This window comes from Pelobates fuscus, chromosome 3, assembly GCF_036172605.1.
Source record: "Pelobates fuscus isolate aPelFus1 chromosome 3, aPelFus1.pri, whole genome shotgun sequence".
NCBI lineage: Eukaryota > Metazoa > Chordata > Amphibia > Anura > Pelobatidae > Pelobates > Pelobates fuscus.
In genome coordinates, this window is record NC_086319.1 from 276,020,702 (window position 1) to 276,046,978 (window position 26,277).

The 26,277-nt window shown below is 44.2% G+C and overlaps 1 protein-coding gene across 2 annotated transcripts; it reads right to left on the reverse strand.

Annotated features, from left to right (window-relative positions):
- Positions 1 to 4: 4 nt before the first annotated feature.
- LOC134603020 (metal transporter CNNM3-like) lies at positions 5 to 17,266 on the reverse strand. Of its 2 annotated transcripts, XM_063448597.1 has the most exons (9): positions 15,831 to 17,266; positions 15,046 to 15,189; positions 14,329 to 14,481; positions 13,982 to 14,151; positions 13,806 to 13,902; positions 8,817 to 8,917; positions 4,322 to 4,457; positions 1,248 to 1,324; positions 180 to 267 (listed from the first exon to the last, which is right to left on the reverse strand). In XM_063448597.1, exons 1-8 carry the CDS (start codon positions 17,215 to 17,217, stop codon positions 1,275 to 1,277), a joined length of 2,238 nt encoding a protein of 745 aa, XP_063304667.1. In that variant the 5' UTR covers positions 17,218 to 17,266; the 3' UTR covers positions 180 to 267; positions 1,248 to 1,274. The 2 variants fall into 2 exon arrangements, with proteins under 2 accessions (XP_063304666.1, XP_063304667.1); XM_063448596.1 differs by lacking the exon at positions 1,248 to 1,324 and having other exon boundaries at positions 5 to 267.
- Between the last annotated feature and the right edge of the window lie 9,011 nt (positions 17,267 to 26,277).

Consider the following 26,277-nt stretch of genomic DNA (forward strand, 5'->3'; position numbering starts at 1 on the left):
TATGGACAGCTTCTTCAAATAATACATGTAAAAAAAAAAAAAAAAAAAGTATAAAATTGCACAATGGAATGGCACTGCTAGGAGGGCATTGAAATTGAGGCACGAAGATGGAGAGAAAAAAAAACATCTGCCCACTTGTAACAAGTCTTCTAAGGTAGGGGAATATCCCATGCTCCCTTGCAGTAAGTTAAGGAGATAATCCCTCCTTCATACTCTGCATGCCATGATTAAGATCTGTTGTATCTGTCACACTTTCCTTCTTCGTTCCTGCAAATCCAAATTCAAGAAGACATTATAAAATGTTTGTTCAGCATAACCCTCCCCCCCCCTTCTTGTCTGTAATATTAAAAAGTAGTCAGATTTATATTCTTTGCTCAAGTTACTCCCTCTTGTATTTTAGGCATTTTTGTCTGTCATTGCACATGATTACTTACAAGCAAGTTGGGGGGGGGGGGGGAGGGAGGGAAAATAAGTGAGAAAAATACTTAGACCATGCACAGTACTACATATTTGTATCTCTATCCAGACTTCCAGACATCTAGTGCTGTTCCTTGAGGATCACTGCAGCTCTGATAGAGCAGAATACTGGGAAATAGTTTAATATCCAATACACAAGGTACAAACCGTGTCAAATCACACAGGTGTGCTGTGAAGGCAAACTCAAGCAAAGCAGGCTGGGGGGGTGGGGGAGGAAATCACTTAAAGCAACTCTGTTCTTTTTGTGATTTAGCATAATAACATTCCTTGGTTACATGTAATTCCTCCTTCCATGTATAACATTACTATTTTCTACAGTATGAGATTATGTAAATCAGAAGGATGTGGTTAACAATCATCCAAGCCACCTATGTATTCAAAACGTCAAGAATCAAATAATGGATTTCAGGTTTTAGCCCAAAATAGCCACACACAAAAATTTGTGCCTAATGTATGCATTTTTCTGATCTTTTTGTACTTCAATAAATAATCCTGGGTGATAAGAGGCTTAAAATCTGAAAATGAAAACTTTGACTGTGCCTTCAGAAAGATGTGCTAATAGAATAAAATAGGCCTCTCTAAATAACTTTTAAAAAGGCCAACTTTTGATAAAACACCCAGATTTTAATACAGAATGTATTATGCTTAAGCCACAGCAGCGTATGATCTTTCAGTGAGGAGAGAGGGGGAAGCTATACTTTGTAAATGCTGTTTGGTTTGCAGCGGTATAGCGGGAGCAAGGGCAATATCTTTTTATATTGAATATTTACCTCCGTGTGTAACAGTACAAGTTGCTATTAGCTGAAACTCTCAATTGTGCCCATAACTGAACAGTTGATTAGTAGTGCTGGAAGTTGAAGAGGAAAGAAAACAACAAGGGAGCAGGTGTAGAAAGGGAGATAAAAATTAAGGAAAATACACACAACACAAATCAACTTCCAGTAATTTAAACAGAGATTGCATTACTATTGCTTTTTAACATGAGGCCTGGCAGGGTAAATGTCCCCACCCTGGATGTGTTACAGGAATGAATCCTCATACAAAGAATATAGTGTATTAAGACATTAAGCTGTGGTACCATAAGCTAGTTTTCACTGTCCTAATTATTATTCCAATCGATTCGTGAAAAAGACATGGCCACACTCGAGGGAAGGAGTCCAATTACAAGTCTTTTTTCTATTGCTGTAAGTGAAGAGATTTGAATTCACTGTCACATGAGTGGGTGAAATGTTAAACTTAACTGACTCGACTGGTGAATATTTTAACTAAAAATAAAAGGTGGGATTGCTAGCTGTTTCCTTCTCATGCACAGTATCATCCCCTGCCCCCAGTCAGAGTTGGCCTAATATTAAAACACGGCTCTTGTTAGTGCAGTTTAGTGTTTTGAACACTAATCCACTCATTGTAGAAATCAAATTTTTCTGAATTCCCCAGGACAGGGGAAAACAAAACAAAAAACACATGGTATCATGCTTATAGTATTTAAATTGAAGACCTAGCTAACTTCTAAAACAGTGTTTTTTTTCTTAATACAAATCATAATGTTTCTTTAAAGTTCACTATGTGCAATCTTGTGGCATCTTTAACCATAACTATACTGTTTCTAAATAAATTATAAAGTGGCAGCTGTTGTGTTGACGTTTTAAAGATGGGGTGGGTTGCCCATCGTGTCTTGTTAGGTTATACCTTCTTAATGGAACACACTGGGCACCATCACAACTTCAAATGAAGTTGTTATGGTGCCAGAAGGTCCCTGGATCAACCTGTCAGACACTTACTTACTTTTTTTTTTTTTTTTTAAAGCCAGTTTTATGAATGGGGATTTGTCGATTTGGCTGAAAGCATCAGCGGCACCGCTGCCTAATTCTACAAGAGCCTTCTGGTTTAGAGATTTTTATAAGACGGAAGGGCAAAGAGGCAGGGAGACTTGACAATGGAATAAAGACTTTGGAGTTAAAGGGACACTCCAGGCACCCAGGCCACTTCTGCTCATTGGAGTGGTCTGGGTGCCAACTCCCATTATAAAAAAAAACTGCAATAATTACAGTTGCAGGGTTAACTCCACCTCTAGTGGCTGTCTACTAGACAGCCACTAGAGGGCACTTCTGAGTTTATAGCAAAGATTTTTGCTAGAGCGTCGCTGGACGTCCTCACGCTGTGTGAGGACCTCCAGCATCGCTCAATTCCCCATAGGAAATCATTGAAAATCTTTTTCAATGCTTTCCTATGGGGAGACCTAATGCGCGTGCGCGTCATTGCCGCTCATGCGCATTAGGTTTCCTCAGCCGGTGGGCGGGATTAGTCTCACCCACCGGCTGACGTGATTACTGGGAGGAGTGACGCCAACCCAAAACCACCGCCGAGGGATATCGGCGGGGTCTCAGGTAAGTGACCTGAAGGGGTTTTCACCCGTTCAGCTACCTAGGATGGGAGGTGGGAGGGAGAGGGGACCTGCAGTGCCAGGAAAACTGATTGTTTTCCTGGCACTGGAGTTTCCCTTTAAACCATTAGAGAACGGATTAACCACTTGGTGAGCCTGCACCACAAACCGCTTGGCACCATAACAGCTTCATTTTGATTAAGTGATGCCTGAAATTTAACCCTGTGAGATGCTATTCCTTGTTCAAAACATGGGGAGCTCTAACATGCAGCTCCGCCGGGTTCTCCTCTCGCGAGCTCTGAGTGTTGCCACAGTTACCACGGCAACACTCCGACTCTCGCGAGAGTGAACTCTAGCAGCTCCTGAGACTGCTTGAGTTCACTTGAACCACCAGGGCTTCTCCACCGGACCACTAGTACTGTTCCCCCATCCCAGGCAAATGTAAGCAGGAATTTATTAATTTGCCCTCCTACTCCCACCACACAATAACTCCCCCCTACACACAAACTTCCCTACATACACACACTACATCCTTCACAAACACAATGCACCGCCATACACACACACACTGGACCCCTCAAAAACACACACACATCATCATTCACAAACCCAATGCGCACCCCCCCCCACACACACACACACACACACACACACACACCCACACACACACACACCCACACACACACACCCACACACACACACACACTACAGCCCCTATCCCGGCAAGTTGTAAAACTGTTCTTAAACCGTTTGACTACTTACCCTGGGAGAGAAAAAAAAACATATCTAATTACACATTCTTTATGCTTTTAAGATCTCTATAGCTCATAACTGGAAATCTATGAACCCTCCATTATGGCAGTCTATTTTAAATCATATAGTCTATCAATATACAATGGAATGTAATTTTGTTTCTACTTCTGGAAAATGTATTTCATATCATGACTCATGGCGCAATAAAACCTAAAGTAGTTTAGCATAAGGTTGGGATATAGGGTTAGGATAATCAGGATTGATACACTGATTTTCCAAGATAACAGGAGTATCCCTTGGATATATAATCCCACGTTCCTACTATCAAGCCCCAATAGTTGCAGTCCTTATTTGTGTATTTTTTTTTCTTCTATATTGTGTACTACAATACTTTGTATGGTATGTATGTATTGCCTTAAAATCTGTCATATTTCTGTACTTGGTATGTATGAATTTATTTCCGTATTTCAATGAAATAATGGATTTAATTGTATTCTATATATTTTTCCTTTTTTGGCAATGTTAAAATTGAAAATAAAATTAAAAAGATAAAAAAAAAAAAAAGATCTGAACTAAATTTATTTTAGAATGTATAAATGTAAAGACAAATCAGTGGCAATGCCACTTTATAATCCTTTGATTAAAATATCCATTTTTAAAGGAACGATTGTTTTCTTTAAGTCTGTATGATGTGTATAATGATTCCCATACCTGAGTCTGTATTCCTGCTGTTTAATAGCTGTGTTTGGCTGTTAGGAAGGATCTTCAGCTCTATACTGTCTGGAGACTGGGGGTTTGTGTGTGAACTTGATGACCTCAGGGCATTCAAATATTGGAGCCGTGAAACCTATAAAAATGTCAAAGAAGAACAATAAATACCCAGGTATAGCGGTCTTATTATTGCACTGATTTGAAGTGGCTGCAGATATCACATGATCTCTTCTGCCTTATTGTCACACAACAAATGCCATTAGTTTTTAAGTGGCTTTTCATGCAATGTGTTGTAAATTTGTTTGTTATTGCACAAAAAAGCCTGATGTCTGTTCTTCAATGAAAACATTTATCATTTCCTTTTCTTTATTTATTTATCTGGCTTTATCATTGCCATTTATTCGGTGATCTGGAAAAGTATTAACATTTTAATAAGTGTCATTATGCATGGAATTGCGATGTAAATTTAAAATTGGGTTTTAACTTTCATCACTTTTACATCATTGACCTGCTTACTCTGTGAGTTTGCGTAGTTTGACAAGTAGAGGACGGGTCATGCCAGTGTGTTGTCCGGAACTATAGTGGTGAATGTGGTCATTGGCCTTGAACATCAAAGAAAAACCCCTCTCCCCCTGCTACCATGTAATGAGCTGCTGAGTACTAAATGCAGGCCACATTTTTATCACAGTACATCTCCAGCGCAGAGCGAATGTACAATAAAAGGGGCCATAGGAGAGGATAGCTACCAAGCTTCTCTGACATGGGGCAGTATCATAGACTTCAAGCATTTTGCATCCTAAACCATATTACCAACACTATGCTTACACCATTAGTGCTGATAATACTGTCCCTTACAGTGTGCAGATTCTGTAGCATCATGGATACATTTTCTTAACACAGCACTTATAATATAGTACACACAAGTTAGAATTATAGAGCAGAACATGTAATGTATGCATTAGCTAGCAGAATGCATAGATCTTATTTAAAGGTTTAAAAAAAAAAAAAAAAAAAAAACTTTGTCCCTGCTGCCACTTGTCAATCAATTTTCAACTTAAAACATCTAAGCTTAGTATTAAGTGGTTTAAAAGTGGTTCTCCAATCTCAGGTTTCTGGAAAGAGATCCACCGTTTTCTCTCTAAGCACATAGAACTCGCCATCATCCTCTCTCCAGGAAGATATCTCCTCCTGGATCTCCCTCAATCCCTACCACGACATGAAATTAAACTTATTTCCCATGTAGCGCTTACTGCCCAACGCACCATTGCCACAAACTTGAAATCGACCACAACCCCCTCCCTCCAAAACATCCTTAGGGATGTAGATAAACAAGGAGCATATGAGAGTCAATTCCCTTGCCTCTTCCCCCAAACCAAATTAATTCCCACAACATGATCGACATGGGACGCATGGAGATGGGGGTCTAGCAGATAAGCTGTAAAAGGTGTAATATTTGCAACTATTGTGTCCCCCTCAGGACCTCAAACAATCCAGCGTAACTAGAAGAGGTTGCTAAACTGGTTAGGCAATGTTCAGATACCACTCTACTGATGCCTTCACTTCCCACAACCATTCAGACCGAATACGATTGGGTAGCCACCGCGGAAAGGACGACTGTCCTAATACTGTGTAAAACTGAATCCGCATACACTGTTTGTACGCAATTGTGATTTTGCACTTTAAGAGTCTCACTCCCCCCCCCCCCCCCCCATTTTCTTCCATTCTGTAACCCGTCCCCTCCTCCCCTTTTTTTATTTTTTATTGTAGTTCAACTTGAAAATAATTAAAAACTTTCAAATGGAAAAAAAAAGTGGTTCTCCTGCATTCTGTCTCAGTGCAGTGTTTTACTGGTCTGTTACCAATGTGCTTGCAATAAAGTGACTGTTTGAAATGTCACCAAGCAGGGCCAATTGCATTATAGGTGTGAGACTGGAGTGTGAAGTTTACAAAAGTTAAAGGGATTCTATAATGCAAGGAATATATAGTTGTATTTGTTTACTCCCCTAAGTGGGTGCAATGCCTCTTTCGACGTCCTCCAATAGGGAAATTGGGCTATTACATTTTTAGGTGCAGCTTCACACTTTGATAAATTATAAATTTACTTTTTTTTTTTAATTCTTTATTTTTCTGTGCAAATTAACAGATACGTGTAACGTGCCACAACAGCACACATATGCTTTACATCAAAGACATTATCGTGGCATATGGAAGTTGCACATTTTTCTTTTTTATAACAGGCATGGCTGACTATTATACGTCATGAGGAATAGAAACATAAATGGTTAATATATTACGCTTAGTTGACTGATAGTATATTAAAAGGTTGTAAGAGTCAGCAGGTTATACAAGCTTAGACCAAAAGGTTATTTAACAAGAGCATTTATATGATTAGACAATCTCTCTAAGTTGGCTAAGAAGATATGCTTAATTGCTATAATGGGTATTTCAAAGATTGGCTGACAGAGGGTTGCTTATACATTTTCAAAAACAGACAAGCTTGCGGTGTTGTGGTGATTATAGAAAGCTTTAAAAAAAAAAACACTATATGCATGACTTTGGTGTTAACTGCACGTTTTCTAAATCAGTGCATGTCATGAGGGGTGTCCAGCATATAAATGTAGACCGCAAAAACAAAACTAATCAAGACCCAAAAACAATAAAACTATAAAACATGTGAGCTGGGTACTCGCTGATTGTGGGAGTCAAAGTTCCGAACTGCAAGTTGGTACAGCGTCCCAGAAGGTCGTGGGTTATTGAGGCATGGCCCCAGCTCTATATTTCCTCTGGGTTCCACGATCTGTCCAGCTTGGCGGTAGTTTGCCAATCCGTGGTTCTCGCGTTTAAGGAGTTAGTGCCCGTCTCAGTTTGGATTGTGGGGCGGCTGAGCGGTGGTCTCGTTAGAATCGCCCTGCTGCCTAGGACCAGCGCTGGTACAGTGGGACGCTGTCTTGGGCTCCCATGCTTTATAATGGGCTGTAGGGCAGCGTTCACTGGGCCGGTATCCCCTTCTTTGTCACTGATGTGTTGGCAGGCTCAAAAATTGGCAATGTCCGTTCATGCGGCGCCTGCTGTTGATGCGGTGTAAGCCTCTGTGTTCGCCGCCATTTTGGGGCCTTCCTCGCTGCACCGGGCCATTGCTGATGGGCGAAGATCCGCCTGAGAGGTGAGTGTTTCGCCATTTGCTGTGGGGACCCTTGCTTTGGGATTAAATTCCTGTTGGCTCTCTGCCCAGATTCATTTCCCTCAGCCAAACCGGGCTGGGTGGCGTGCGGCTGCCATCTTGCGGCCCTCCTGAGGGGCGCTGCCCGGGGGATATCGTGTGCCAGGACAGTTGCCCAGGCCCAGACCGGTGTGAAGATGAGCACCCTTATCCTTGCAGACCGGGATGACCCCCCCGGTCCGGGGGGGGGGGGGAGCGAGACGCCAGCGGGAGACCCGGGAGAGCGGCCGTCTCGTCCCGGCTCAAGCTCCAGCGAGCTCCGGGTCTTTGTCGGGTTGCGGTCGGTGCTTGGGTGGTAACCTCGCCTACCCCAACGGCTGGTGGTCAGTGTGGTGACCGTCTTGGGTCTTTTGTCGTGGTTGGCCTCCAGCTAGCTCCGATTTCAGACCCTGGAGCGGGAGCTCAGACAGAGCACGTCTGATCCCGCCGGCGGTCAGACCCCGCCCCATAAATTTACTTTTTAGTGCCTTTTTTTTTTTTACTACTTGTTTTTTGTGCTTTTTTAAAAAAATGTTCCTCCAATAGGGGGCACGGCGAACACTGCAAGCTTACTAGGCCCTGCCCACAGCAATGGTTTCCTAGTTGGATTTTACGGACACTGGATGTCCTCATGCAAAGCCTGAGGACGTCCAGCATCCGTTAAGCGACCTAAAGTCTGTCAGCCACCTGGAAATGCCTCTAGTGGCTGTCTGACAGCCACTAAAGGCAGTCTTAGCCCTGGAATGTAATCGTTGCAGTTTTTCTGGAACTGAAATGATTTACATTGCAGGACTAAGGGGGACAGGGACAGTGTATCCAGATCACTGCAATGAGATAAAGTGGTCTGGGTGCATATAGTGTCCCTATAACATCCACGGACCTGATGTTGAGGTGCTAAAACACTGTACAGGAGGTAAATAAGATTACCAACTCCTAAAGCAAATAAATATCTAATGTATCTTTGTGACAAATGGTATAGTTGTTGTTTTAGGAGCACCAATCCTCTAAGCTATCCCCTGATGCTTTGCCATGTTCAACTAGCGCAGTGGTAGGCAGCCTTTGGTACTCCAGATGTTGTGGGCTACATCTCCTTAACTGCTCTTACAGCATCATGGTTGTAAGAGCATTTAAGGAGATATAGTTCACCGCTGTTGTAGGTGAACCTGGCATGATCGGTCACATTAATGAAGCACCATATAAACAAAGAAAATGTGAGGAGGAAGAGTATCAAAGCTGCATGTTACAGTCTTCGTACAATCTCATGTCCTTCAAAATCATATACAACATTACTCTTACCTTCACAATCTGCAAATCGGACATTGCTCGTACAGTGTAATCCGGACAGTACAGGCCTGTATCGGAATCGCTCTGCTCACATCCACTGGCAGAGTTGTGACCTAACAAGAGTGAAATCAGAGCAATATCTAAAATCAAAACCTGTTTTGAGAAGTTAAACAGGGATAGACTTTTACTGCAGCTTATTTTTTAGAACAGACAATAAAATGTCCCAGATAATAAATCTATAAGGAAGTGTCTTATTAGATTATGACAATGTTTGGGTGATTTATTTAAACCCCCCAAAATTAAAAGGACACCAAAACAAAACTTGTGAGAACAGGACAAAGGTAGCTTGTTCATCAGTTAGCTAAGGGTCTTCTACTTTTGACTTGTATGCACTTACTTAGGTCACCTAATTTAAATGTGGGCCTTTGCACATGACTACTGGTGGAGGTATCCACTACACCTCACAGGTGAGACACAGTTAAATGATCACCTGGATTGCTGTATCCTTTGGTAATAAATTTGTTGGCATTACAGATATAGGCTGTTCTTTGAGTGCAAACAATGTAATATGCAGTTGGTATAAGTTCTCTCTATAATCGCACGTTTCTTTTAGACCTGAGCAGGGCTTAGCTATTAAAGCAGCTGTCATTTTTTTTTTTTTCCAAAGTTATACATAAGGTAAAGTATGGTCTACTTTTTAATCCTTCTGCATAACCTGCAGGCAGACAAACAATGACAATGGGTGGAAGTTTAGTCACTCTCCATGTCCTTTGTTGTTGACCATCTTGGTTTCATATTCCATTCCTTCCAGCATTACGTCATGGTTCCTATATGTTGCCTCTACTGCAATCCTGAGAGTTGACACAGGTCTATAGTGTACTGGTTTTGCACATGATTTCATATGCATGCACTAGAAAGGGCACGACGACCTGGCACCAAGGCTACTTTATTGAGATATAGTGGTTTGAGTGCATAAACTGTCCCTTTAACCTCTAAATAGCAGATAATTGCAGTGAGACTGTATAGGTAGAATCTACACACTAAAACTGCTTCCTTAAGGTAATATTTTTTTTCCTTTAGAGTATCCATTTAAAGTCAGATATTAAACACTTCACAAGATATTGACAAATGTCTTCTTATCTCTTTATATGGAAAGAGTTGGCCAAGTGCATAACCTCCAAGATGTTTTGAATATTCCAACATACATTCCATAGATATTTAACAGTTATTCATTTTATACAACAAAAAACAAGGATGAATCAAAATATTAATGTAATCTAGATGACCTCAGATTTTACAGATCTAGGATCCCTCTCTCTATTCAAATTGTCTAAAAATATCATGCAGCATTCAAAATAATTTTAGAGAAATTAAAAGTAACAGCAATAAATGCTTCTAAACGTTATGTAAAATCTCATGTCTCCTGAGGATTTCCAATACATTTGGTTTGTTGTTTACAGTGGTAACAATTTAAGGCTTAGGGTTAATGGAATACAGCAAATTAGCATAAACTTAGTTGAGAGGAGAAACATGTAAGTTCTTCCTTAACTCTTAAAGGACCACTGACACCAGCACCAATAACTTAATGGAGTGATCATCAAGGCTCTATAGTTGTTGGGTACCGCTTTATGTTCAGGGGCTAAGCTGTTTTTAAACGGTTTAACTGCAAAATTGCCCACTGCGGATGTTCTCTCCTCCTCCTGGCTGCCCGGTACAGGAATGTTTGACTGAGTGGATGTTTATAACCTATTGCTGGATCCCTACACTGCCAGTATAGGTTTTATCAACAATGGTCGACCAGAGACAGGCTGAGGTCGACCCTTTTCACTCACCCCCAAGGTAAAAACATTCCTATATTAAACGGCAACAAAAGAGGACTGAGGGCTTAATTGACTGAAAGAGTCATCCTAGTAGTATCCATAATCAGCCAGGCTTAGCTCAGTGAAGACATCAAAAGCACCTGGGGGACCCAGGCAAGTTCAAAAATGGTTTGACAAATGACACTGGAGGGAGTCAAGTCACTCTTGGCAACATAACCAGGCTGTAGTGGTTATGGTACCTGGAGTTGAACATCACTGATAAAGAATATATATATGACATATACTGGGCAACAGCACTGGAAATGGCATAATAATGTCAGTATAAAAACAGATTTATCTTCATACTTTTCTTATTAACTCTTCTTGCTCTCCTCAACCCCTCTCTTACTATGTAACACCCATTCCTTTTGGAGGAGTGGGCGTTCCTGTGCAGCGAAAGACTTGGTATATAGCCACTCTGAGCAATGTTATATTCTTCATTTTGATGAATGACTATGACTGCTGTGTGTGTGTATATATATATAAATATATATATATATATATATATATATATATATATATATATATATATATATATATATATATATATATATATATATATATACACACACACACACACACACACACACGCTACTCAAGATTCTAGGGGGTGGAATCTAAGCACCATGCAGAAAAGTCGCATTTGAGTTCTGAGCACCCACCCTGTCTCGCTGATAAGGGATATCCCGGCACAAACAGTATACTCACTAAAGATATATAGTGACCTGTAGAATGTTTCGGTGAGCATAAGGAGTTCCATCCTTCCCAATTTGGAGGATGCCATAAACTTTTCAGACTCAGATGGTCTGATTACTATTACTCTGACCAACCTAGTCAGGTTATTTGCTGAATTTTGGTCTAAGCTTCACCAGCAAATATCAACCTCCATACCTGCAAAGCAGACTGATACTTTACCTCAACCTCTAAATGTCTTGCCTTCCTGGGGTGGTTATGACCACAAGAAAGCATGCACTGGAACTCCTCCACAACTCTGGCAAAATTGGGATCTACTACCCTAGCTGCAACAGGGAGTCCAACTCCCATATAATTTTCACCTTCGGGTCAGGAGGCCACAGCTATGGATCAGACGGTCAACAATTCCTCTATGCTGTTTTGGTCCTCACAGTACCTGGGTCGGTATTTACCCGTCACCAGGCACCTGTTACCACCCGGACCTCTAGCCCTCCTCCTTGGGACATGTTATTCTGATGTATACTTGCTCTCAATGGATTGTATTATTGTTTATTAAAATAGTATTTAAAATAAAATAGAGGGGGGAGCCTAACCACCAACCAGACCAGACGTGTGGGGAAGGAGCTCCTGCGTCTGGTACCTATAAATCAGGGCTTTTCCCGGCCTAATCGCGGACCGGAACACTGGCGTTAGTTGGCCCTACTGAAGGAGTTCCCAGGAGTCGGATGACACTCTTTGTGTCCCTCCGGCAAAGTATCATCGACACGGAGACCCTACTCAACTCCGGAGCTAAGGGGAGACGGCTGCTCTCCTTGCTCTTTAACCAGCTGGGTGAGCTGTTAACTAGGCACCCCCCGGACCGGTGGTGGTCACCCCGGTCCCCGCTGCCGCGAACTGGACAACCTGTACAATTGGGACGCCCCCTGCCCTGAATGACATGGCAACGTCAGAGTTGCACAAGATGCTACAAAACCGCAAGGCCTGATGCCGCACTGTACCAACGCCACCAGCTCACTTGAACATATGCTGTCCCACATAGAGGCAGCCATTCAGCAGTTCTGTGACAAGCTGGTAGAGCGTTGGGGGCTGAAAGCACTGGACTCTCCAATGATTATGGAAAGCGAAGGTCCAGGAAGCTGAAGAGGCCTCACCTAAACAAGCTACCTACTCAGGCTGCTGATGCTCGTTCTCAGGGCCTTCCTGGGCTAAAGGCCAGACGGGTTCCAGCCCCACAACACCACCCACATAAGCGGAGGACTGCAAGACACAAGCGATATGGTAAATTCGGAACCCGCTGCAACTTCCCATCTGGGAAGCACCTAGGCGCCCCATGCTGCCGCGTCCATGGTGAAGAGGTGCAGGCCTTTCTTTCGGTCCGGGGCAAAAGAGGTACCTCACCCTGGTATAGCAGTGCGCACCGCCCTATCAACTACAGTGCACTCATGCGCTTGTCACCCCTGCAGAACTGCCTTACAAATCCTCTGCGCATCCAGATATTGGCTGTCTGCGGACTTACTGTAACCAAATCACCAGGCCCACAAAATACCAGTTGAAGCCATCTTACCCGTACATGCCTATTAAGACGCCTAATAGTTTGCGTTATCAGTTACATATGTTTTCATTTAATCTCTCTAACACACTTACCTTACATACCTCAGCCTTACAGGGGCGATGTCAGCTACAGCGGTATATTAACCTCTTCTTGACTAGCTAATGTGTTATAGTCAGTCTGCTACTTCTGTAATCTTTGTGCACGTATTATGACATATCTTATTACTCATGTCCTACTTAAAAAATCAACATTGTCAGTTCAGCTTATTCAGGTACTACTCTCGATCTATCTCCTGACAGATCTATGATGAGCCTAGTTAGTCTTATCAATACGACCCTATTTGTTTGTCCCTCTACATGCTTCTCTTACTCGAATATTAACTATTCTTAATAAAATGTACCGAGTTTCAAAATGCCACACTAATGTCTTTTCAATTCAATGTCATGATTAAGTTTGATGTTGCTGTTGGGGCAAGGCAAGTTTGAGTTGTTATAGGTGCACAATAGAATAGAAATTGCAGATCCTGGGGATTTTCAGTAAACCAGGGGCATTCTGAGCCAAGTTATTTTTATTTTTTTAATGAATTCAAGTTTTTTTTTTTCTTAAATGCATTATCTCCAAAAATGGCAGAAAGAGATGCCAGGCTGACCTCACATAAGAAATCACTCTTCTAAAACGAATGGGGGGCCATCGGTGCAATCCTGGCATTATAACCACTGTAGCATGATGTTTTGGTGCTTGAAGTGTTCCTTTGAATAGAGAACAAAAAAAAAGAAAAAGAAAAAAAGGAGGGGGGCAATAAATTCTAACTCTCCTACATACTATGCATAGATTGCAAATTTAGTAATAGCTATTCCTTTAATAAAGACTCCGTGCTGGACATGACACAGTTCTCACCTAAGAGGTTGATGCTCAATGCAGCAACACCATAGTAAGTGAATGCTCCATTCTCAAATTTCAAACCTTCCTTCCCAATTTCCACTTGCACTCGTCCCTGGAAAAGATGACAGATAAAATAAGGAATAGGTACTAGAGACTGAGCCCTTCTTCAGCCATAATGCTTACATGCCCACCTGCAGGATGAGAACAAAGTAGTCCACAGGCTGGCTGCGCAGGTACAGGTAATGCTCTGGTGAGAAATGATCACTGTCATCAAACTTCACCTCTTGAGTGATACCTGGGAGCTTTAGCAGGTTCAGTAGGACCTTTTCTGACACCCGGGATGTACTGAATAGATCCACCTCTGCCAAAATAATTGCAAGTAGGTAAGAGTATACAAACGTACAAGAGAAAAAGAGCAGAAATATAGTATATGTAAGTCTGTATAGCAGAAGAAGTGATGGAGATATCTGCTACTTGCATACAAAAATTGAAAGTATATTTTGCAGGCCTAGCTAGGGATAGAAAATAAATCATTTACCTTGAGACAGAAAGCGCTGGGTTGCCAGTAGGAGCTGGGGAGAGATCTTCACTTTCTGCTCTGCATCACAGGCTTTGAAGAAAGAGAGGTCCTCTCCTCCACGTTGAATTGAGACAAGTTCTACGGGTGGGCGTTTCTTTTTTACCTTGCGCTCTACAAAAGGTTGACCGGTGCATTATTTCTGGTTCAGCTTACACTTTTTTTAATGGTTTTACAGATCTCTGATTACTCCCCTCTCCCCCAGAAATGTGATTTTCCAGGATACAGCCAGGAAGACCATATTTCCATTCTCTTTTTTTGTACTATGCAACTATATGCACGTGTTTAACTCAATCTTTATTCTCCCAATGATCATGCAAACTTGGTTAATTACAGGATTATAAAATTATAGATCATGCCAGTAGATCAGATGGGGCATTTGATTTAGGCTCCCCATTACAAAAACAATGATGTTTTTTGGCTCTTCAGGATTGAATTGCATTGAAGAGCTCTATAAATATACAGATTAGGTGTTATATATATATATATATATATATATATTTATATGTTAAGTCACCCCACAGTGTGATATACAAATGACAGCTACATGACCAAATTGCTCACATGATCACCTTTGTTTCTTAACAGGAACATTATGTCAAATAAGGGCATGTCTTCACAACTAGTTTATTACTACTCCCGCTCACATAGCTTTTAACCTTATGCTAAACTCCTTACTGCAATCTTCAGACTCATCCAGAATTTCAGATTTTATTATTTCTTCTATGACATCTTCCAGTGTTACCAGTCCCATCACCTCGTAGAATGGATCCCCCTCTCCTTCATTGTTCACCTTTTGTACAATGGCCAAGTGGGATTTGCCTGTGAAAACAAAGTCAAAATATAGAGAGGAAAATGAAACAGTCTGATGCACATTAGGAAAGCTTACGAGCTATCAAACTAAGCACTCTGTATAAAGGAGCTTTAATGACTATGTCTTAGCTCATGGGCAGTGCCCTCTTTATCTTTTGTATTGGCCTGTGTTTATTGTACAGCGTGGTAGAAAATGCCGGCTTGTTATAAATGCCCCTAATAAATTAATAACAGATTATCACGAATAACTGATATGCTGAATGAGAAGCAAGTTATTGGTGCAATGCACAAACAGTAAGTTTCATGTGATAGAATAGAATGTCATCTAGGTCAAATGCACATTTGAAAATCATAAAATTACAGGGGGGGGGTAGCATATTGAAATCATACTGTAGTACCTCTACCATCACCGCTGGATGCATTATTCCACAAATTCTGCACACTTACTGTATAGTAGTGTTTGCAGACATTTCCCCAGAAGTCATTATCACCCAGATTTAGAACGTGGCTGGTTTGGGCAAATCTCGCTCTCTGACATATGTTTTCCTTCTGTACTTTGCAGTAATCTTTTTACAGAAGACACACTGGCACTTGGCTTTTTTTCAAACACTCAATCACACACAGGTCTGGTAAAGCCTGAGCCATCTCACCCTTTTTAAACTCCTCCAGCACAGCATCCAACTTTGTGTCACTGAATACAAAGTGGACAGGGTGGCTGTAGAAGCGAGTGATGGTGCTTAGAGGAGTGCAGTCATCTGGGTCCACAAAAGCCAGGTCCTTCACATAGAGAATGTCGACGATGTTGGATCTCTCATTCTCGTACACAGGTATACGGGTGTAGCCGCTCTCCATAATGCTGGACATAGTAGTAAAATCCAGAAGGGCATCACTGGGAAGCATGAAGCAATCGCTTACAGGAGTCAATATATCTTCCACTGTCCTGCTCCTCAAAGCTCCCTTACTGAATTCGTCCCTAACAAGTTCGCTGTAGGGGTCCCCACACCGTGCCATTTCCAGAATCCGAAGTCTGAGACGGCAGCAACTGGGATCCTGCCCAAAAGTTAACTCTAGAAGCCATGAAAATGGAAAAGATACAGGTGTGATAATCAGTAAGAAAAAGTGGGTTAGCCACAGGCTCTTGGATGCCAGCCATGGACCCCAGCGGGAACAGATTGCTGCTGGAAGGGCCTCGCCAGCCAACAAAATCAGGCCGGCTGCTGAAAATATTGCAGCAACTATCGACCCCGTCACATGATATAGCAGGACAGCAGTGGCCGAGTTGGCAAGACAGCAGAGAGTGAGCAAAGAAATAAGAGTGTAACTGCCCCATCGTGTACGAAGGTGGTCTAAGCGAGTGGCGGTGAACCTCTCGGAGGGAGTCCCCCAATCCCGTAAGATGCCAAGTTCTGGGGGCTCAAGAGTCAGGGTGCTAACCTGTAGACCACGAAGCACCCCAGAGAGAAGTACAAAGAGAACAATAAGAAAAGCCACTAGCCAAGGTGCCAATGCCTGCTGGGCTGTGGCATCCTGTATTGAAATAGAGGGGTCATTTCTAAAAGTGGGGGGTTCCTGGCTCCTGGATTGAGGAGGTCCACACTGATGCTGGGGGTCTTTTTCAGTCTGGGGTGACTCCTCTTCCCCTCTGCCCAGCACAGTAAGCAGGCTGCCCCCATTGCAAGTACCAACAGAGTGCATGAGGCCGCTTTTCCCTGTGCCCCTGTCCAGGGCCTGCACGGTTACAGTGCCAGACTCTTCACTGTATACACAGAACTCCTGCAGGAGCCGCACAGGGGAATCAGGCTCGGGGAAACAGGAGTGGCCCTCAGGGGCCCCTGCAGAGACCCAGGGCCAGGTGTCATTACTCAGACCTGAACCGTACAGTCGCAGTCGTAAGAAAGATCCAGGCTGAGCCCGTATCACTCCGTCGCTCATCGACAACACAGCACCCTCCACCTGGGCCTCCTCGCTTAACGCAGACAACGTCGGTGACACCCCGAGCCCAGCCATTAGTAGTAGCCGGACAGCTGCAGCCGCCATGTTGGTGGAGGCAGAGCGGCCTCACCACCCGGAGAGTCCTACCTAGCCCCTGCCAGAGATTGCGAAAGCAGCCAATGAGGAAAAGAACAGAATCCAACTGTCCAATCCCGAGGAGGAGGCATGGTGAGGAGGCGTGGCCAGGACGGTAGTGGTTGTAAACAAGGAGGGAGAGCCAGGGCTGGTCATAGCTGCAGCTCCTGCTATTACATGGGGCAATACACCTGGGAAGGAAATAGAGGAGTCACAAAATGGCTCAAAATACATTAGTTCATCGAAAAATTATATTGTATGTTAACAGATTGTACAGAAAATAAGATCTATATCGTTTTTATAAACTACTTAAAAATTGGTTAATAGTGTCAACACAACATTGAGTACAAAATGTTTATTTAAAAAATAATAATAATAATATTGTAGATATGCACCCAATTTAAGCATGCATGATTTAATGAATGGCTTTCCAGTGCTTATCAATTATGTGTAATACAGCTAGAGCATAAAGTATCCGCGTTACAGCATAGCGCTCCTACTACTTTCGTTAGCTCTGTGACATTAAACGAATAACTAAATTTGTGTTCCAGCCCCCCGGTTATAAAAATACCAATTTTCTATTGAAATCAGATCTTTTATAAACTGTCACAAGACCGGCTGCAGACACCTTAAACACTTCAGACAGCTGTAGAGCTTTGTGTGTGTGGAGTATTCCTTGAAAGTCTATTCAAACTACAGGGCTTTTCTTGGAGGTGGATGCCCGCATTCCAGATTATCAAAATTGTCCGGTAGTATCTAAGGCAGGAGTGAACTGCGACTTCTGTGAGTTTTGCAAAATCTGGGGATCTAATGTTTGCCCACATCTGATTTAGGGCATCCAGGCTTCAAGATGCAGTTTTGGTGGAGACTTGTCAAAATGCTGTTGACACTGTAGTGGCACATTTTTGGGGTACTTCAATATACTGGATTTTTCAAATTTCTTGCTCTTTTTGCCCCCTAACCTTCATTTTCACCATTTCAAATTGATTTATGAATATTTCCACCACTTTTTTCAGACAGAAAAGTGGTGTAATTATCACCACTATAGATTTGGCCAACTGAAATAGAATTCACTATGAAGAAAACCACAACTTATCAGATTACTATAATACTTTAATCTTTTCTTTGTTTTATTATTTTTTATTTATACTATTCTGGTCCACACTACTAACTACATCCACCCCCCACCACCACTGTAGACCCAAACCCTATACATTAGATAAAAATCTACCTTGAATCGAGTGCAAGGCAAAACACTCCTCTAGCACGTCCATGCCCCATCTGATCTCTATTTCTTCTCTCTCCCTGGGCCAATCAAACAGTTCTCATAGAGATGCATTTGATTGGACCATTCTCTCCAGCTCAGAGCACTTTTATAAAGACCAGATTTCAGTCTGTCCAGTTGCAATCAAACACCTAAAATTTGGAGCCAAGTGCTAGAAATACAGGACTAAACATATAATGGTAATGTAACGGTTTGTGGTCAATGGTTTCTGTATGCAGAGAAAGGGCAAAGCAAAGTCCCTCAACAAAAAGTCTCTGAATAACCAGTCACGGAGAGCTGGAAAGTCCAGGCACAATGCCATGCAGCACAATGCCAGGACCAAGAAAACAAAAGGAAAATCTACACAGGATAATTCAGGCAGGAACAGCACACAGACAGTCTTTAGCAGATTAATCAAGTAAGCAATGGTTTACTAGGCAAACCAGGACAGGATTAGGCAGATGTTAACCAGGCAATCGTGGATCAGGCAGACAGAGGCTAACCAGGTAATTCACGACAAGATCAGGCAGGCAGAGGTTAACCAGGTCATCCAGGACAGGATCAGGCAGAGGTTAAGCAGGTAATCCAGGATCAGGCAGGCAAAGGTTAACCAGGTAATCCACGACAAGATCAGGTAGAGGTTAACCAGGTAATCCACGACAAGATCAGGCAGGCAGAGGTTAACCAGGCAAACTAGGATCAGGCAGAAGTTAACCAGGCAATCGACGACAGGATCAGACAGGCAGCGGTTAACCAGGTAATCCACGACAGGATCAGGCTGGCAGAGGTTAACCAGGTAATCCACGACAGGATCAGGCTGGCAGAGGTTAACCAGGTAATCCACGACAGGATCAGGCAAGCAGAGGTTAACCAGGTAATCCACGACAGGATCAGGCAGGCAGAGGTTAACCAGGTAATCCACGACAGGATCAGGCAGGCAGAGATTAACCAGGTAATCCACGACAAGATCAGGCAGGCAGAGGTTAACCAGGTAATCCACGACAGGATCAGGCAGGCAGAGGTTAACCAAGTAATCCACAACAAGATCAGGCAGGCAGAGGTTTACCAGGTAACCCAGGACAGAATCAGGCAGAGGTTAACCAGGCAATCCAGAATCAGGCAGGCAGAGGTTAAGCAGGCAATCCAGAATCAGGCAGGCAGAGGTTAAGCAGGCAATCCAGAATCAGGCAGGCAGAGGTTAACCAGGTAATCCACAACAAGATCAGGCAGGCAGAGGTTAACCAGGTAATCCACGACAGGATCAGGCAAGCAGAGGTTAACCAGGTAATCCACGACAGGATCAGGCAGGCAGAGGTTAACCAGGTAATCCACTACAGGATCAGGCAGGCAGAGATTAACCAGGTAATCCACGACAAGATCAGGCAGGTAGAGGTTAACCAGGTAATCCACGACAGGATCAGGCAGGCAGAGGTTAACCAAGTAATCCACAACAAGATCAGGCAGGCAGAGGTTTACCAGGTAACCCAGGACAGAATCAGGCAGAGGTTAACCAGGCAATCCAGGACCAGGCAGGCAGAGGTTAACCAGGCAATCCAGGACCAGGCAGGCAGAGGTTAACCAGGTAATCCATGACATGATCAGGCAGGCAAAAGGCTAACCAGGTAATCCAGGACCAGGCAGGCAGATGTTGACCAGGTAATCCAGGATCAGGCAGGCAGTGGATAAACAGGTAATCCACGACAGGATCAGGCAGGCAGAGGTTAACCATGCAATCGAGGAAAGGATAAGGCAGAAGTTAAATGGGCAATCCAGGACAGGATCAGGCAGGCAGAGGTTAACCAGTTAATCCATATCAAGATCAGGCAAGCAGAGATTAACCAGTTAATCCAAGACAGGATCAGGCAGGCAAAAGTCTTACCATGTTATTCACGACAAGATCAGACAGGCTGAGGTTACCAGGTAATCCACGCAAGCAAAAGGTTAACCAAGGCAGGGGAGACTTGTAACCTGTAGAGAGTTCACAAGACAACTGAGCAAAGAACCCAGGGTGTTCTGGGTTTAAATAGGAGAGAGAAAAAATGGGAGCCCTCCCATGAGGAGGGGACTCTGAGCCTATATAAGTGGATGGTCCCCCTCTAGTTTAGTAGGAGTCCACGCCCCCAGATATGCTAGGATGGATCACCCTGGGTTCTGACACCCTGAGGAAATCCTGGAGCAGTGTAGGCAGGGCCGGATTAACATAGGGGCTGATGGAGCTGCAGCTCCAGGCCCAGGCCCATGGGATAGGCCCATTGATTAAAAAAAAATAAAAAAATAAAAAAAAAAAAGTTTTTTTTTTTTTTTTACTCACTACTCTTAGGGTTGCCAGGTATTTCTCATGTATTTCTTATGGTTGCCAGGTATATTGCCAGAAATATTTCTCAGGTATTTGAGGCCGCCTAGCCGGTGCTGGTATTGCAGAAATAAACAGTATAAACAGAGATTATTCTGCAATACCAGCACCGGCCAGTAGGGGTCGCTGTTTATGTGGAGAGAGGCAGGGATAAGAAGTTACAGCATCTCCCTCCCTGCCTCTCTCTACTCACTGATCTGTGGGGGAGCAGCTCTGCACAGAGAGGCCAGACAGCAGCTCCGGGCCTGCGAGACATAGGGACGGTGAGAGACTTGGGGACGCTGAGACATAGGGACACTGGGGAACATGGGGACCCTGAGACACTAGGGACACAGTGGCCCCATGTCTCCCAGTGGCCCCTAGTCTGTCAGTGTCCCCATGTCTCCCAGCCAGTGTCCCTAGTGTCTCAGTGTCCTCATGTCTCCCAACGTCCCTGGTGTCTCTCAGTGTCCCCATGTCTGTGTCCCTAGTCTCCCAGAGTCCCCTAGTCTCCCAGAGTCCCCATGTATCTGTGTCCCCATGTCTCTCCCAGTGTCCCCATGTATCACAGTGTCCCAATGTCTCTAAGTGTCCCCCAGTGTCCTAGTGACATCGGGACACTGGGAGACATGGGGACAAAGACTCTAAGGGACAATGGGAGACATGGGGATACAAACACTAGGGGACACTGGGCAACATGAGGACACTGAGACACTAGGGGACACTAAGAGACATGGTGACACTGGGGGACACTGGGAGAGATGAGGACACTGGGCGACTTTGAGACCTGGTAGACATGGGGCACTCCCAGTGTCCCCATGTCTCCCAGCCATTGTCCCTAGTATCTCAGTATTCCCATGTCTCCCAGTGTCCCTAGTGTCTCAGTGTTTCCTAGTCTCCCAGTGTCCCCATGTCTCCCAGTGTCCCCATGTCTCCCAGTGTCCCCATGTCTCCCAGTGTCCCCATGTCTCCCAGTGTCCCCATGTCTCCCAGTGTCCCCATGTCTCCCAGTGTCCCCATGTCTCCCAGTGTCCCCATGTCTCCCAGTGTCCCCATGTCTCCCAGTGTCCCCATGTCTCCCAGTGTCCCCATGTCTCCTAGTGTCCCCATGTCTCCTAGTGTCCCCATGTCTCCTAGTGTCCCCATGTCTCCTAGTGTCCCCATGTCTCCTAGTGTCCCCATGTCTCCTAGTGTCCCCATGTCTCCTAGTGTCCCCATGTCCCCTAGTGTCCCCATGTCCCCTAGTGTCTCAGTGTCCCCTAGTGTCTCAGTGTCCCCTAGTGTCTCAGTGTCCCCTAGTATAAAAGAAAAAATCTCAGGAACTCACTGTGATAGATTTAAGCAGGTTTATTGGACACCGCAATGTTTTGACCTGTACCCAGGTCTTTATCAAGTCTCCAGTGTCCCCTATGTATCACAGTGTCCCCTATGTATCAGAGTGTCTCAGTGCCCCATCTCTCCCAGTGTCCCTGGTGTCTCTCAGTGTCCGTAGTGTCTTAGTATCCATAGTGTCTCAGTGTCCCCTAGTCTCCTAGTGTCCCCATTTCTCACAGTGCCCCCAAGTGTCTCAGTGCCCCCTAGTATAAAAGAAAAAAATCTCAGGCACTCACTGTGATAGATTTAAGCTGGTTTATTGGACACTGCAACGTTTTGACCTGTACCCAGGTCCTTATCAAGTCTACAGTGTCCCCTATATATCACAGTGTCACCTATGTATCACATTGTCTCAGTGCCCCATGTCTCCCAGTGTCCCTTCATGTCTCAGTCACCCAGTGTCCCCATGTCTCCCAGTGTTCCCTAAGAGTCTCAGTGTCCCCAGGTCTCCCAGTGTTCCCTAGTATCTCAGTGTCCCCAGGTCTCCCAATGTCTCTCAATGTCCCCTAGTGTCCTAGAGACATGGGGACACTGGAAGACATGGGGACACAGAAATGCCCCATTTTTGTGTATGTGCATCCCTTTCGGCAGTTCTGGTTATGTGATTTGTGTAAGTTGCCCACCCTTTTACCCCATCCATAGACTTCCTTATTTCCTGGACACTGCTGTTAGGGGGTATGGGTTTACTTGAAAGCATGAGATTAGCATAGGGTATGTGTTTTCTCATAGCTGCATCCTATGAGTTTCCCTCCAGCATCATCTCCATCAGATACATGACGCTTAGGAGGTATGACTGTTTTAGTGTTTTTGGTCAATAAGATTTTGTAATTAGGCCCATCATAATTGTCAGCACCAGGCCCACTGGGCTCTTAATCTGGCCCTGAGTGTAGGGGACACTATATACATAAATATATATATATATATATATATATGTCCATACAATGTTAAACAAAACCAGGGGGCGGAGACTGCAAGCCTAACTGAACGGACGCCATATTCTGAAGCTCCTCCACAAATTGCTGAATCCGGCCAAATATCTAGAAAACAAAGACCCATCCATCCCTGCAAGCCATCCAGCTGGCATCCCCAAGCCAGTACGCATCCATAGATGCCCTTCTTTCAACCGCAGAAGCAAACTAAGAGGCGGCGCATGCCTGCGGCCTACCTCGCATCTGCAATCCCAGGACTCAAGGCTTTCCTCAGCGGCCGGACCACAGCGGGACTTTCAGCCTCGCCACTACACACACTGCTGCCCCAGGCAGATCACATGCCTGCAATGGGATGCCGTTCCCAGAGACCAAATGCCACGGCTGACAGCAGGGATATAGGAGACAAGCTCCGGAGACCTGCGCAGCCTAAACAAACTCCCGTAGAGGACCCGACTGTGGAAACCCTAGCCCACGAGGGAACGGTGACTGACACACCAACAGTCTGGCCTGCTCCAGTCTCTTGAGACACAAGACGTGTCAGCCCCCACCACCAGACACGACTTAAAACTACTGCTGGCTAATATATAAAAACTGTGGGCGGCAGACCTCACACACCTGAGGACAGATATCTAGGCGATCACCGACCGGGTACGTGCCGCAGAGGAAGACATTATAGACGTCCAGACAGACATCACTGCCGTTAAAGAAATGGTACAACAATTACAAGCTGATCAGTCCACACTATCCCTGCAACTAATGGCCCTGGAGGACCGGCAACGGCGGAACCATATAAAGATCCGCGGTATACCCACCGAAATCACAGCGGAGGAGCTACCACATTATACACAGAGACTGTTAGCAACCATCCTGCCACAAACGGTGGCCAAAAAAGTTACCATCAATGGGGTATACCACCTAAACGGCTCACCTAACACCACGCGGGATGCCATACTCCGGTGCTTGTCCACTCACGACAAGACACAAATCATGACGGCACTGAGAGGCAAAACACCCCTGACCTTCGGGGGAGCCTCCTTGACTTTTTTCCAGGACCTCTCGAAAAACACGCTCCTATGGCGCAAGTCACTAGGGACTATCACTTCACAACTGCGATCTGCTGACATTCCTTACAGATGGAGTGACCCTGGAACACTGATAGCGACCCACAACGGAACCACTCATGCTCTCACTTCAATGGAGGGGGCACCAGCATTCTTAACAGCACTGGGACTAACCACAATGAAAGACCATCTTCAGCAACCCCCAGAGCAACATGGGATCTGGACTGCACCACCCCATTTGTTCCAAGGGCAGGGGACTCCAGGACTCTCAACCCGTAACAAGGAAAGAGGACTGCACCGCACACCAAGATCGGAAGATCGCCGGGTACTCAACCACAGGTCAAGATGACAACTATATAACCCCACCATTAATCTTATTTTCTTTGTTTTTAAATGCTCTTTTAGTTAAATTGAACTCTCCACATTAGCCAGGGATGCACCAAATACACATTCAGCGACACAACCCTTACCATCCTCCCCCCTCCCACCCTGCAGTCCTCTAGGATAAGGGCAACACAAATCAAGGCCTACAGCTCCGCTCCACGTAACGGTTCAAACGAAATCGATGGGACTATCCCAATCCCAATAGGCCATCTACATAACTTTAACCTTAACGCCGGGAGACTCCTCCAACTTGCTTAGACGTCACACCCTCACGGCCCTAGGGGCCAAGCCACTCAAGCATCTTCCATACACGCACCCCTCCCTAAGGTATACTGGCCCATACACACCAGTCAACAAACAGCAGTGTAGAGGCTACCTGGGCAAGGATGCACCTCACACATCCACTAAGCAAAATAGCAACACCAAGACGCACTTCACTGACCTACCATAGTGGCAAATGGTCAGATCTCCTATATGGCACTGTAGCGTCAAGAAATCGTGTCAAAAGCATACATTGGGGGTATTGTTTTATTCAGAAGAGTTAGCCCAGTATAATTTGGGCTGTTTGATGATGGTGGAAAATATCAAATATACAATATGCCCAGCACAAATTTAATGCTTAAGTAAAAATGCGAAGAATATTTTTTTTACCACAAAGTTTGACATATAACGGCAAAAAAATTATGGCATCTTAAGGCACAATATATGCCATATGAGATACCCTGGAATGTCTACTTTCACAAATGGAAGGCCTTTGTGTGATCATTTGACAACCAAACTACTATAATGAACCCAAAATAAGACATAGGTCCATCAAATCCATCTTTGAATTTTCTAACTGTAGAAACTGAAATAGCGTTGCCTCTTATATGTCATTGTAGCTTCCCAAAATAGTGGCAAAGGCATACAATTGTTGTACTCAGCAGATGTAGCTGAACACAATATGGCATTTTGACCAGGAATAGCACGCATCATCATTACAAAATACACATTCCAAAAAAAAAAAAAAACCTTGTTATATGTGTGTATGTCAAAAAACAGAAAAAACACAATTTTACTACAATATTTAGCAGAGATTGGTGGGGAAATGGCTATGAAAAAAGTGTCAAAATACCCTTAGATAAATAGCCTGTGATGTCTACCTTATATAAATATATAATTTTGTGTAGCGATTTTGTTTTCTGTGATGGCTATTAAAGGGACACTATAGTCACCTGAACAACTACAGCTTAATTTAGTTGTTCAGGTATTATCTATAGCTCCCTGCAGGCAATCTAATGTAAACACTGTATTTTCATTGATTGATAGGAATATCTCCACTGGCCGTCACTCAGACGGCCACTAGAGGGACTTCCTATCACGCAGGGCCCTAAAAAGGCCCTGTACACGTCAGACGTTTTGCGCTCAGCACTTCAGAGGGCGGCATGAATGCCGCCCTCTGAAGTATGTGCGCATGTGTGGCGAAGCCGCGCATGCGCACAAGGGAGCAATGACACTTCCAAATGGAAGCGTCTGATTGCTCCATGTTCGCGCCCGCCTATTTCGTCATTTTGACGAAATAGGGGGCGCGGCTTCACGAGGCTCCCGCCGCTGGAACGAGGTGAGTAAAATTGCCTCCCTGGAGAGTCCCTTTAAAGTCAAACATACCAACTTCTAAAATTGTTTCACATTGAAATGTTATGTTAC

Bases quoted from the DNA above. Each gene is read 5' to 3' on its own strand.
- LOC134603020 (XM_063448596.1), bottom strand. From the start codon at position 17,217: ATGGCGGCTGCAGCTGTCCGGCTACTACTAATGGCTGGGCTCGGGGTG. The intron at 15,190-15,830 runs GTGAGATGGCTC...TTGTTTTCACAG, and splicing joins GCTGGAGGAGTTTAAAAAGG to GCAAATCCCACTTGGCCATT. The intron at 13,903-13,981 runs GTGGGCATGTAA...CATCTTTTCCAG, and splicing joins ACTTTGTTCTCATCCTGCAG to GGACGAGTGCAAGTGGAAAT.